This window comes from Pithys albifrons, chromosome Z (genome assembly GCF_047495875.1).
Source record: "Pithys albifrons albifrons isolate INPA30051 chromosome Z, PitAlb_v1, whole genome shotgun sequence".
Taxonomy (NCBI): domain Eukaryota; kingdom Metazoa; phylum Chordata; class Aves; order Passeriformes; family Thamnophilidae; genus Pithys; species Pithys albifrons.
The window spans coordinates 27,360,707-27,374,121 of NC_092497.1; the positions used below are offsets into that span (position 1 = coordinate 27,360,707).

Sequence of the window (13,415 nt, forward strand, 5' to 3'; positions counted from 1 at the left end):
CCTTCAAGGAATTTTCAGTGCAATGCAGTGCTCAAGTAAGCAGCCTCATCCACTCATTCTGGTAGCCAACATCAATAACTGCCATGGAATCTACATATCTTTGGAGGTTCTGGTAAAATACAAGAATAAAGAAAGGTAATGCAGAAAGAGTTATTTTTGCTAACAAAACTTACTGTCAAAGATTATATTAACCTTTAGATGAGTTATAATTTTCTGTCCACAACTAGAGAGTCTTTCAAGATATTTCCTTTTCTCAATGAAGAAAGAAAAGGGTGTTTGAACATAGATATCATTCTAAAATAGTATATCAAAATCAGCAAGTAATGCATAGATGCTCTAACACAATCAATAAAATGCACTTGAAAAAAGAGGGATTTGAGCTTGCAAAAAAAAATGGACAAGAAGCATTGGGAAAAGATTTGGAGAGGACATTCGGAGTACCATTATGCAGTCACTAATAAGAGTTTTGTGGGTTCTTTCAGAAGTTTTCTATATTTCTGTTCTGCATATTTTCTCTTGTAACCTCAAAAAGGTTGCAAAGAGGCATGCAATTTTTTTACCAAATGATTGCTTCCACCAATATCAAACCATCTTTGTTCCCAGGACTATTCATCTTCAGAGGTGGCAAACTGCTCACACTACTTCTTAATTAAATAAAGTGTTAATTACCATTAAAGAAGTCCTTGTTGCTTTTGCAGGAAAAAGATATCTGCTGGTAAGGACTAGTGGATTTCCACAGTGCTCTAGTTAATGCTGGCTGATAGGAAGTGTCCATTTTGAGGTGCACCTGATTTTCACTAGTCCTTGCTACATCAGAATTTGAGATATTCAGCCCATACACACCATCACCCTAAATGAGAGATGAATCTGATCTGTTGAGATTGCTTAGAGACACACATACTACAGCTTCATTGAAGTAGAATGCATTTTGCCATGTAAGCTGTCCAATTGATTATGTCCCATTATCTGCAAAAGGGGGAAAAAGAAAAAAAAAAGGAACAAAAGAGAGAACAGCATTTTCACCTTTGTCAAGCACCAGAATCAAGAATCACAGAAAATTTCAAGTTGGAAGAGACTCATAAGGATCACAAGAGTCCAACTCCCTGATGTTCACTGCCTGAAACTAAAGTGTATGACTATAAGTATCATCCTGAAGAATCCTTTTACTAAGGTACGTAACATTAACTGCCACACAGAATGGGAATCCATAGCAAACAGTCACCTAATTCACCAGAATTTAACCTCAAACCTGTTAAATTTGATGTGTGCTCAGATATAAAAAGCAAAAACTTAGCAGATCTTACCATAGGTCACCTCAAAACAAGTAATAATTGCAAGATAACAGATAACAAAGGACTGCTACCTGGGATGCACTGAGCTCTGCTGACTTTTCAGGGAGTTAATACTTTGCCTCATGGCAAAATGAGGTACCACTTCACATATGTAAATCTGTGTACTCTTCATTACAAAAATAGCACTGTACCTCACAAAGACAGGTAATCTCAGAGAACAGGACTGCAGCAGTCAAACTAGGGGTGGCAAACAGCTTTCAGCAAGCCCATGGCTCCCAGGGGCTGAAAATGCAACTCCTGAAGACTTTTGGCCTGCGAGTGTTTTTTAAGGCTGACCTCACAAAAAAAGCAGGAGTAGCAGTGTGAGTCACTGCAACATTTGGTCATCCAAAACTAACTAGGTTCAGTATAATACAAAAACACTGGGTTGGAAATACTGGCTGACTGGCAACCACTCAGCCAGCTCTGCTACTGCAATGAGTATGGTAGTGGAAAACACAGGACAAAGTATCAAGGCCTGGAACAGATCCAAAGCTGTGTAGTCTACATGAAATAAAAACACAGGTAGTCTTACAAATTAAGTACTGGATTGCAAGAACTATTATTCTCTGACACTCAGCATTTAATTATTCTGCCTCTCCATCTGTGTGATCCTGGCCTGCATCAGGCTATCATCCTTCAATTTCCTCTCCTCAAAGGATTTCAGAAGTAACACCCTTTAAAGCTGATGGGCAATTCAGTTTTGGTTTTATAATTCACTTCTTAAGCAATGCCAAACAAGTCAGAATTTTTTGGCTATACTACATGCTATACTAGTAAAAAGCATCTTCGTTGTTTGGGCTGGCAAGCATATATGGCTAAGTTATGTTCACACAGTGCTCACAAAAGCTAGATGAAAAGGGGAAGGTCAGAGGCCAATCCTTCACCCCCTCATGCAGACATAGGCTTAGACATCAAATGGTCTCTGCCCATTATGAGTGAGTTGCCAGCTGAAAAACTATGGAGGTGATGGCCTGAAGAAAGGTTCTACAGATTTCCTTGTGAAAATAGGAACCTGAGGGGGAAAAAAAAAATGGGCTGTTTGGGTCAGTGAGCTTTCACTACATGCAAAAGCCAGAAAAAATGTTTTGATTTTCTACTGCTTTAGAGAACAGTAACAGAAATCAAGATTGTACCCACTGTGGCAGGGATTAGAGGTGAGGTCCCACCAGGCAGGTGACCACCCAGACAACTGACTTCAGAGACAAATCATGTTCTTCACCCTCAACAAAAACTAAAACGTCTTTAGTACTAAATGCTTAAGCAGCTTCAGAACTACTTTAAATTGTACCTCCTAATAACGACCATCTCCAAGGAGTTATACTGTCAGGGATGGAGCCACACATCAACTTCTTCCCTTAAGGGTCTATTTGTTTCAGGGGAACGGGAGACCAGTGCCTGACACATGGGGCTCACAAGAGTCTGGTGTTTGCTACTTCTGGAGATGACCCTTTTCCCCACTGGAGACAGTGCTATGGTGCAGGAACAAGGACAGTAACCAAAAACTTCAATAAAATCTTTATATGCCTAAGCATTGCAACATTTTAGCTTTCTTACAAAATGCAGACACACACCATATTCTGAAAATACAGTAGCAAAATAGAATAAATAACAGATTCTCACATTTAAAATTTCTGTTGCCTCAATTTAAGGAACTTAAATTGGTTTTTATAGAGCACCCAGCTTAAAATCACAGAATGGCTGAAGTTGGAAGGGACCTTCGATGACCATCTGGTCCAACCTCCCTGCTCACTGAGATCATCTACAGCACCTACAGCATCCAAGCAGCTTTTGGAAACCTCTAATGAGGGAGACTCCCCAACTTCCCTGGGCAACCCTCAAAGAAAAAAAAGTGTTTCCTGATGTTCAAAAGGAACCTTCTGGGTTTCTGTTAGTGCCCATTGCCTTTATTCTGTCACTGGGCACCACTGGAAAGAACCTGGCTCCATCTTCTTTACACCCTCCATTTAGGTATTTATATGCATTAATAAGAACACGCACTAATAAGAACCATTTCTTCTCCAGGCTGAACAGTCTCAGCCTTTCCTCGCTGGAGAGGTGCCTCAAACACCTTTGTGGCACTTCACTGACCTCCACCGCATAGCCCTTTCTTCTAATGGGCAGCCAGGCTGGACACAGTAGTTCAGATGTGGCCAGAGAAGAGAGGAAGGATCCCGTCACTTGACCTACTAGCAATACTTTGCCTTTGTAGCAAGGATGTGTTGTTCAATCATGTTCAACATGGAACTCCAGGATCTCCAGTCCTTTTCACAGAATCATACAATCATTAAGGTTGGAAAAGACCTCCAAGATCATTGTGTCCAACCTTTCACCAAACATCACAATATGGTCAACTAAACCATACACTTCCAGGGATGGTGATCCCACCACCTCCTTGGGCAGCCTGTTCCAATGCCTTATCACTCTTTCAGTAAAGAAATTCTTCTTGATGTCCAACCTGAACTACCCTGGCACAGCTTGAGGCCATTTCCTCCTGTACTGTCACTAGCTGTCTGGGAGATGTGAAACACCCACCTCACTACAACCTCCTTTCAGGTAGTTGTGGAGAGTAAAGCTGACTTCCTGTAGGTGATCCCAGCATAGAGATCTACCCATCCATGGGGCTGCTCCTTCCCAAAGGAAGGACTTTGCACTTTCCCTGGTTAAACTTCATGAAATTCAAAGAAAATTCTTGGATATACCTGAATCTCAGCTTTCCACATGCTTACTCATTATGTTAACAACCAACAAAACCCAGACATACTGGCCTATTCACCAAGGCAAGTCTAAATCTGCAGTCAAAGATATAATTCCAGTGGGCAACCACACACCTCATTGACCCCTGCAGATGAAAACAGGCTACTTTGCTGACCATGCTTCCAGTGCCACAGGAGTTTCTTCTGCATTTTCAGATTGTCTCTTTCTCTCTCCACCATCTTCTGGCCCTCCTGGAGCCTCTCCAGGCTCTGCTGGTAGTCCTGAAGCTGTATTGCCAGTCCCTGTCGGCTTCTCTCTAGGAGCGCCTCCTTGCACCCACACTCTTGCTCCCACTGCCCCAGCTGGTGCTCCCTTGCCTCCTGCTCCCGGTGTCGCTGGTCACATTCACGCAGCCAACGCTGCTGCTCCTGTTGGAACTGCTGCTTCAATTTGTGTATGTTGACCAATTCTACCTTTTGTTTTTCCAGATTCCGGTATTTTTCTTGTTCTAAAAGGAGATTTAGCCGAGAAGCATGGCCCCAACCAGTCTTCTCATTCTCTTGCAGAAGTAACCTATGGAGCTCTCTGTGGCTGTCCTGGATAGCCAGTGCTGCCTAGACACCACAACAAAATCAGATACAAATGTTTAAATATCAGCATTAATCCATTTCTATGTTTTTACATAAAATCATTATAAAAAAATGCTTCAACCTCTCATAATACCCGTGCTTAAATACGTTTTTGGAGGTTATTCCTCAAGCAAGTACAGAAAATTCTGTGATCATGCCTTTACAAAGAGATATTTCTGAAAGCACTCAACTGGTTTGTGCTCTTTTAACATGGTTCTGATTTACCCTTAGTATTATTATACATGGTTCTGTTACAGCTGTGCATATCACTTTAGTTACAGCCGGAGTCCTGTTCTGTCAGAGGATGTTAAGACACATAGGAAAAATGATTTTTCATGGTTAAAGGGGGTATTAAGGAATTGGTAATGCTATACTCACCAAAGTGTTCCTAATGCATATGTGGCTTATACAGATAAAACTGTACTGTTTCTAGCACAGCTCACTCCAACCCTAAGCCTCTCTTTGCTATTCTGCAATACTGCAGTCCAATTAGCATCAGTCCTATAAGCATTTGCCAACACAGCCATGTCACCAAGACCATACCAATTCATGCACCCGACCAAGGTATCAGTGCAAGCATAAATCTGCAGTATATTTGTGATTTCAGACTTGATATTTCTATTTTACAGTCAAGAGTTCCAGAGTCGTTGAGATTGAAATATCTAAAATGGGTTGAGTTTGCTACCTAAGTGGCAGAGCCTCTGTTTACTAGCCAGAAGAACAGCCAAAAGAAAAACTAAAATCTTTCAATATTTTATACTGTAATTTCAGAATCTCTATGTGGAATTACATCAGTTCAGTTAGAGCCATCATTTTACTTTCTCTGTAGATTTATATACTGTACAAACATCCTTTTTTGGGAGGAAGGACTGAACTCCAGACAAGTAAGCATTATTCAGTTCTTGAAAGAAACGTACCACTGATGTAGAATAAAAATATACTCTATAATAACTTGTGCAACCGTCAGGAGAGATCACTATCCACTTATGTAATGTCTAAAAGTAGGGCAATCTGAAAACAAATTTTAAGAAGCAAATTATTAAGGCTAATTACTCTATGAACTTAGCAGTGGAGTAGTCACCTGTATGCTGTACAAGAGACGGGTTAAGTTCTGGATTCCTTGTACAATCTAGAAAATAAGAGAGAAAGTTTTTCAAAGGTTTGATCACTGTGAGCTAAACAATTACTACATTCTCTCTGAGGTTTATTTAAACTCACCTCTGTGCCTGTAGATCCTGGGAAATTCATATTTACTCCCTAAAATAAACATATGTTAAAAAGTAGTTTTAAACTTTAATTATTTTTTATAAACTGGTGGAAACACTCATAGTTCTAAGAAATGCAGAGCTGAGTCAAACCTTTATGTGAGTATGTGAAAAAAGACAGAAATAACCTATGAAGACTAATTATTCATGAACACTGGAGTTTCCATTGAAATCACAAGAGATTCTAAGCACAACTGTAAAAATAAAAATATTTTATTCACAATTTTAATCCTCCTGTGACTGATACTACACAGAAAAGACACTTACGTTCATTCTATTTTTCTGATAGTTTTAAGATGCAGTAACCAGACTTCTCTATACAGCACAGCAGGTTTAGGTTACATGTGGTAGGATGAAACAGCACAAGACTCCTCAAAAATACAGATATTAATGTAGTAAAAAACTAGCAGAAGTCACATTAGTGGGTTATGGCAAATGCCTTAGATGTCCTGTGAGATGCTGTGCCTGCTACACCCTGCAAAATGTACCACTTCACACCTTCCACACGTTTTTTGTTGGGCTTTTTTTAGAGGAGCAGAGGAGAGTTTGGGGAGCATTTGTTTTCTCTTTGCTTCTCCTAAGTTCTCTACTGAGTCTGATTTTCCACCACAGAGAGAAAAGCACCTCCTACATTTAGCTGCGATAACTTGAAAATGAAGATGAAAAAGGACAGGCTTCCAAACACAGCTCAAAGCAGACGTGCATGGGGGAAAGGGAGCACCAGCTGCAGCATTTCCTTTACTCCTCTCTCTCTCATTATCTCCATCCAGTATTTCCCATCATTCCCCCTCCAGATCTTCACCTCCTCCTCCTCATTGTATCCACAAGCCACAAAACTGCTCAGCTGTGCTGTGAGCTGCAGAGGATTTTACATGGATGTCTCTATGTAGCATAAGACAGCCCTGTTTTTCCTTTACTGAACAGTGAGCAGCAGGCAAGGAGGCAGAGCAGGGCGAAGAAGGAGAGAAAGAAGGTGATGCTGGAAGGGCAGAAAGAAAGAGAGTAGAAAGGAGTACCCACACACTGAATAAGAGTAGGATTTCTTTCAGGTTTTGGAGCCTTTTTTAATTTGAAAAAGGATGTGTACAAGGGGAAAGCCTTTGCTGGCTTTGGCTTGACTAAGGAGTTGCGAATGGTCAGCGTCGGTGCCTGTGATCCTCTCACTGCAGCACCACTTGAGCACCGGAGGATGAGGCTGAGGTAGGTTCAGCTGAGCTGGTCAAAGGACAGCAGCATCCCTGCTGCACTTCTACAGCTTCAGCACATGCCCTGTAAGGCCAACTAGGAGCAAAGCAATAATTTCAGGTATTTAACTGTGCTGAGGGTTACCATCACCTCCCTGCCACGGTTCCTCAGTACTCTGGTTCAGAGATGAGGATGGTCAGATTCCAGGGCAGGCTGCACTGTGCTTTGGATAACCCCTACAGCGACATGATTACATGGCCGGAGCAAGGAGACAGAGGATCACCACTCACAGCTACCTGCTTGTGACACCTCAAGTTGTAGAGGCAAAGCTCTCCCTCCAGTGACTGGTCAGCACCTAACCCCCAAGCTGGGAACTCTCACTCCACCTGTCTAGCTCCTGTTTTTCCCAGGCTAGCTGGGCTGAGTCCAGAACTGGCACACCACTGCACACCCAGCCACTAGGCAGAACACCCACCATCCTGGAAAGCCCTTGCCTTGCCTCTTTTCTTTTCTCATTCTGCCACCTCCTGGTAAGTCTGATTCTGGCATGGTAGTATGTGACACAAGCCTTGTTCAAATAATAGGTCATAAATAATAAGATAATGACTTAGTGTGGAATAATAGGATAATGACTTAAAGTGGAAGAGTTGGCTGCAGGTCCCACCAGCATTTTGAGCAGGGATAGCTCCAAATAAAAAAAGATTGATTATAGGAATTTACTCAAGGTCATCTTTAGTCAAACTCAGGAAATCTCTAGGGGTAGAGACCCCCAAAACCTCTCTGGACAACCTGTTCCCACTTGCTCATCCTTGCAGTGAATTTTTTTCCTTATACATTGTTGGAATTTCCCTTGCTGCAACTTGTAATCTTGAATGCTTATCCTTTTGCTGTGCACCTCTGAGAAAAGCCTGGCTTCACCTTCTCTATAACCCCAATGGCAAAGTTTTCATGTGGAGCTACCGAAACTTTTAATGGGCTAGATCTGAGCCCCTTTACCCTCTATTATGTTGTTTTATTTCTCTTCACCTAGTTCCTCTGCTCCCTCAGTTGGATTTTAGTTTTCAACTCATTTTTTTCTCTGACATTCTTCTTCCTACTCCCTTCTAAAACGGCAGACTGGTAAGTAAGATGATCTAGAGCTGAACATAAGGCAAGATTATAGGAAGATTAGTGTATTAGCAAGAGTCTTCCAGATATAGAAAACAGACACACAAACAAACCAGCTCAAGGTTCCAGGCACACAAGCCTTATTGTGTGGAAAGACAATATGGTAATGCTAAGTAAGGCATTTTCTAGCAAAGTTTTGTTTCCATTTCAAGTTATGTATCTTCTATTCCTGTCTCTCCCCTTTGCTTCTTTTATGGTTCTTTGTCTCCACCTAAGAACTATGCAATTACAGTTCACTTTATTTCCACACAGTAATTCACACTGCTTGCTCCAGCACATTGTTACTACATGAAATTTGTCATTCCTAATTTTGTTCAGATCTGACTTTTGATTCTGCTTTTTTTCCTAGACTTGTTTACAGGACTTTGAAAAATGGGAAGTTTTTCTTCTGTATTCCATTTGCTTCATTTTGGCTTAATTCAAAATTCTGAAGCATCCATCCTATTTTATGTGCTTGTTCTCAGGACAAAGTTCTTCCAATGCATTAGCTGAGATAGGAGGAGGGAGTAGAGTGAACACTACTGTCAGCTCTACAGAGAGGCATCTATAGAATTATGACAGCAGAGAATCAGGCTCTTAAGTGGACTGTACAAGTGGTTTGAAAGCGCTGCCTGTTATTACAACACACTGATCTGTAAGTCTGGCAGGAAAACTGCTCTGCATTTGTATTGTTTAGGACTGCTTTTCAAAATTTCATTATTAATTGCAGTGTCCTCTATCAAACTGAATTATCTGGATCTGAGTGAAATATTTCTATCCCATGCTTTGTGATTTCGAACAGTCTTTAGATATACCATAAAAATTTGGACAGCATGTACACGTCCAGTGTCCAGACTGCTATGTGCAATGCAGGAAGAAAAACTGATTACAATACCTTATTCTCAAGATTAGAACCTGCCATTTCCTCTTCAACACTGAGATTGATTTCTGATGATTCTGCAGTGTCTTTTATTTCTGCATCTAAAAAATAAAGTCCCAAGAAAATGCAAAAGAAAAGTATCAAAGCATATTCTGACGAGAAAAACAAAGGGTGAAATGCTTTTTTACAGCTACTCAGAGGATGCTAAAATAGAGATTGACATAATTTGGTGTTACACAATGGATTCCAAGCTGAAGAAAAATAAATTTGAAAGCCAGAATGATACATGTGGCACAATCCAGTTTTTCTGCCTTAAAAATTAACACTATTTCATGTAGGAAAATTAGAAGATAAGTATAGCAATATCACTAAAAATGCTCCATATTAGTTTTTTACAGTACTTTATTTGTAAATTTTTGTAAGAAATCTGTGCTACCTTTTACAGCTGAAATTACTGGACTGTCAATTCTGCTTTTCAGGTCTTATGACAAAAAGTAGCTAACTTGGGAAATGGCCTATATTACAATATAGATTTGCCATGGAGCTGAGGAACAATGACAAGAAAGTACACCTTCAACCAAGTTATATGATAATTTATACTATTTGAGCATCTCCCCAAAGACAACTTTTATTATAATATTTGCTATTGATACTGCCATAGACCAAGAAAGCTTTCAAAAAGCCCAATCCGGTATCAATTTGTGGTAGTTTGGAATTATTATGTAAATTCTCTCCCCTGCCACTAACTGCCCATGCCAGCAGTTAACAAAAAGTAGTTAACTGCTGATCGCTTAGGTGGGGGCAGGTTGTCTCTTTTGGTTTTGAGGACATTTTTTCTGTTCTTAGCTCGGCGGAACTCGGGAGCAGTGTGTGTGCTGCCGAGGAGGGAAGCTGTTCTTTTCTTTTCTCCTGCTGCTGCTGCTGGCTACTGCTGGGGCTTCTTGCTGAGCCGCTGCTTTTTCTCCTCGCCACTGCTGTTCTCCTGGTTCCTGCATCTGGGGTCCCAGCCTCTGCTCCAGTCTCACCACCACCTGCACCGTCACAGCCTGCCTGCCCCGGCTGGGGCAGTGACCCGGAAGAGAGAGAGATTTGCAGCTGCTTTCCAGGACACGCGGCGGTTCCCCACTTTCAGCTTCCTTTCTCCGTTTGGGACAAGAGACACAGAGTTCAGCTGGGAACTCACCCTGCTGCCAGCCGGGCTGTGACACTGATACTGCCATAAGTATAACTCTTCTCCCAAAGGAAACTTGTTGTTGTGGGGGTTGTTGTTTTGTTTGTTTTCCTCTGTGGTGTTGGGGAAGTAGTTTGCTCTGGTCTGTTTATAATTATACCTATAACTACATATATATATATATATATAGATATATATATAGATATATATATATGTATATTTATAGCAGTTAGGGACAATTATCCTTCTTGTATTAAAATTCCTTTTCTTAAATTTGATAAAGAGTGGCATGATTATTGTGGAGAAGGCCCCCTCCCCCGCTTGTGGGTAAACATTTTGGTTTTTCCCCTCAAACCAAGACACAATTATTTTAGCACTTTGAATATCTAATAGCATCAAATTTTACTCACCACCCAGAAGAGGTTCCAAGACTTCACTGGCAGTAAATATATGCTTTACACTTAAATCCTCAATACCTTCCTCTGGTGATCTGTCTGTTTCACTTACTTGTGATGTTGTGACAGCGACATGGAGACTTTCAACTAAAGAGGAAAACATGCCAAATTACAGAGGCCCCCTAAATAGCGCCTTAATGTGTAAATCAAGCACATAGAAACATAAAATAATTTAGCTTGTGAAGAACTTTCAGAGGTTATCTAGCCCAACACCCTACTCAAAGCTGGTCAAACTAAATTGCATTGGTGAGAGCTTTGCAAACATGACCTTTTAACTAGTCCAAAGATGGAGATTTCAGAGTTTCCCTGAGCAACCTATTCCAGTATTTTAGCACTGTCACTGTACATAATTTTTCCTTTCAGTTAATTGGAATTGCAGGTGTTCCCATATGTGACTGTTGCATCTTGTTCATGGCTTCTTCTTTTATCATCAGATGACTGCAAAAAACCTGGCTTCTCTATATTCTCCTATTAAGCAACTGTGAAAAGTAATAAGACCCCACCAAGCCAGCTACCTCAGCTTCTCTTCAGACATCAGGTCCTCCAGCTCCCTAGTCATCCTGATGCCTTTTCTCTGCATTGACTCCACTTTGGTCCAGAGAAGTCCAACACTGGTCATGGCACCTCCCTCAGGTTGCGAGCAACTCCCCTCCTACTGCTGCAGCCTGGGTCACCTCTAAGCCTTCTTTTCTCCAGGCTAAACCACCTCAGCTTCCTCAGCCTCTCCCCATACGACCTATGCTCCAGTCCCTTCACCAGACTTGTGCTCTTCTCTGGATCCACTCCAGCACCTCAGTATCTTTCCTGAACTGAGGGGCCCAGAACTGAACACAATACTCAAGGTGTGGCCTCACCAATGCAGAGTACAGGGGAAGGATCAGTGCCCTGCTCCTGCTGGCCACGCTATTTTTGATACAGGACAGGATCCCATTGGCCTTCTTGGCCACCTGGAAACACTGTTGGCTCATGTTGAGCTTCCTGTCAATTAGTACCCCCAGGTCCCTTTCTGCCTGGCTGCTCTCCAGCCACGCTGTCCCCAGCCTGTAGTGTTGCATGGGGTTGTTATTGGCCAAAGTGCAAGACCCAGCACTTGGCCTTATTGAACTTCATCCCATTGGAATCAGCCCATCTCTGAATTCTATCCAGATCCCTCTGCAGAGCCCTCCTGCCTTCCAGCAGTTCAACACTCCCTCCCAACTTGGTGTCATCAGCAAATTTGCTGATGATGGACTCAATCCCCTCATCTAAATCATCAATAAAGATGTTAAACAGGACTGGACCCAACACTGACCCCTGGGGAACACCACTAGTGACCTGCCACCAGCTGGATGCAGCCCTGTTCACCAGCACTCTTTGGGCCCGACCCTCCAGCCTGTTCCTAACACAGCAGAGGGTACACTTGTCCAAGCCATTGGCTACCAGCTTTTCCAGGAGTATATGATGGGAGACCGTGTCAAAGGCCTTGCTGAAGTCCAGATAAACCACATCCACAGCCTTCCCCTCATCCACCACGTGGGTCATCTGTTCATAAAAGGAGATCAGGTTGGTCAGACAGGACCTGTCCCTCCTAAACCCATGCTGGATGGATCTAATCCCTTCTACATCCTGAAGGTGCTGTGTGATTGCACTCAGGATGATCTGCTCCATAACCCTGCCAGGCACGGAGGTCAGGCTGACAGGCCTGTAGTTGCCAGGGTCCTGCTTGCAGCCCTTCTTGTGGATTGTGGTGACATTGCCAACTTCCAATCATCTGGGACCTCCCCAGAGAGCCAGGACTGTTGGAAGATGATGGAGAGCGGCTTGGCAAGCTCTTCTGCCAGCTCCCTCATCACCCTGGGATGGATCCCATCTGGTCTCATAGATGTGAGGATCCAGCTGGCTCAGTAAGTCACTAACTATTTCCACCTGGAATACAGGGGGGCTATTCAGCTCCCTCTCTCTCTCCAGCAGCTGCAGAGGCCAGTTGTCTTGAGGGTCACCTGTCTTACTGCTAAAAACTGAGGTGAAGTATCTCAGCCTTCTCCCCATTTTTGTTAACTATATTTCCCTCCAAGTCCAACAGAGAATGGAGGTTTTCCTTGCCCCTCCTTTTATTATTAATGTATTTATAGAAGGACTTTTGTTATCCATAACAGAATTGGCCAATTTAACTTCAAATTGCACTTTTCTTTCACTGATTTTTTTTCCTGCATGACCTACCTCTATCTGTAAATTCTTCGTAAGTAGCCAGACCTTTTTTCCACAGTCGGTAAACTTTCTTTTTATCCCTGATTTCCTTCAGAATTTCCCTGTTTAACCAAGCTGGTCATCTTCCCTGCTGGCTGGCCTTTTGGCACACTGGTATAGCCTGCTCCTGTGCACTCAGAATTTCCTGCTTGAAACATGTCCATCCCTCCTGGACCCCCTTGCTTTTAAGGGTTGTTTCCCAGGGTATGCTCTGAATTATTCTTTTGAATAGGCCAAAATCTGCCCTCCAGAAGTCTAGTGCAGAGGTTTAATAATGGCTCTCCTTGCATCTCTGAGTACTGCAAATTCTATTATTTCATGGTTGCTATGCCCCAGGCAGCCCCCAACCACTACATCTCCCACCAGCCCCTCTCTGTTTGTGAACAGTAGGTCTAGCAGGGCCTTACCCCTGGTAGGCTCATTTACCAGT

General features: G+C 42.3%; 1 protein-coding gene across 6 annotated transcripts in view; it reads right to left on the reverse strand.

Moving 5' to 3' along the window:
- ARHGEF28 (Rho guanine nucleotide exchange factor 28) overlaps positions 1–13,415 on the reverse strand; it is an 81,149-nt gene that overhangs the window by 31,388 nt on the left and 36,346 nt on the right. For 4 of the 6 annotated variants that reach the window (XM_071581020.1, XM_071581019.1, XM_071581022.1 and 1 more), the window contains exons 22-26: positions 10,715–10,846; positions 9,149–9,234; positions 5,876–5,914; positions 5,739–5,786; positions 4,163–4,642 (exon numbers count right to left, since the gene is read on the reverse strand). In XM_071581020.1, coding sequence (XP_071437121.1) covers positions 4,163–4,642; positions 5,739–5,786; positions 5,876–5,914; positions 9,149–9,234; positions 10,715–10,846 — 785 coding nt within the window. The remainder of the gene's footprint in view (positions 1–4,162; positions 4,643–5,738; positions 5,787–5,875; positions 5,915–9,148; positions 9,235–10,714; positions 10,847–13,415) is intronic. The other 2 variants (XM_071581024.1, XM_071581025.1) reach the window with 2 other exon arrangements.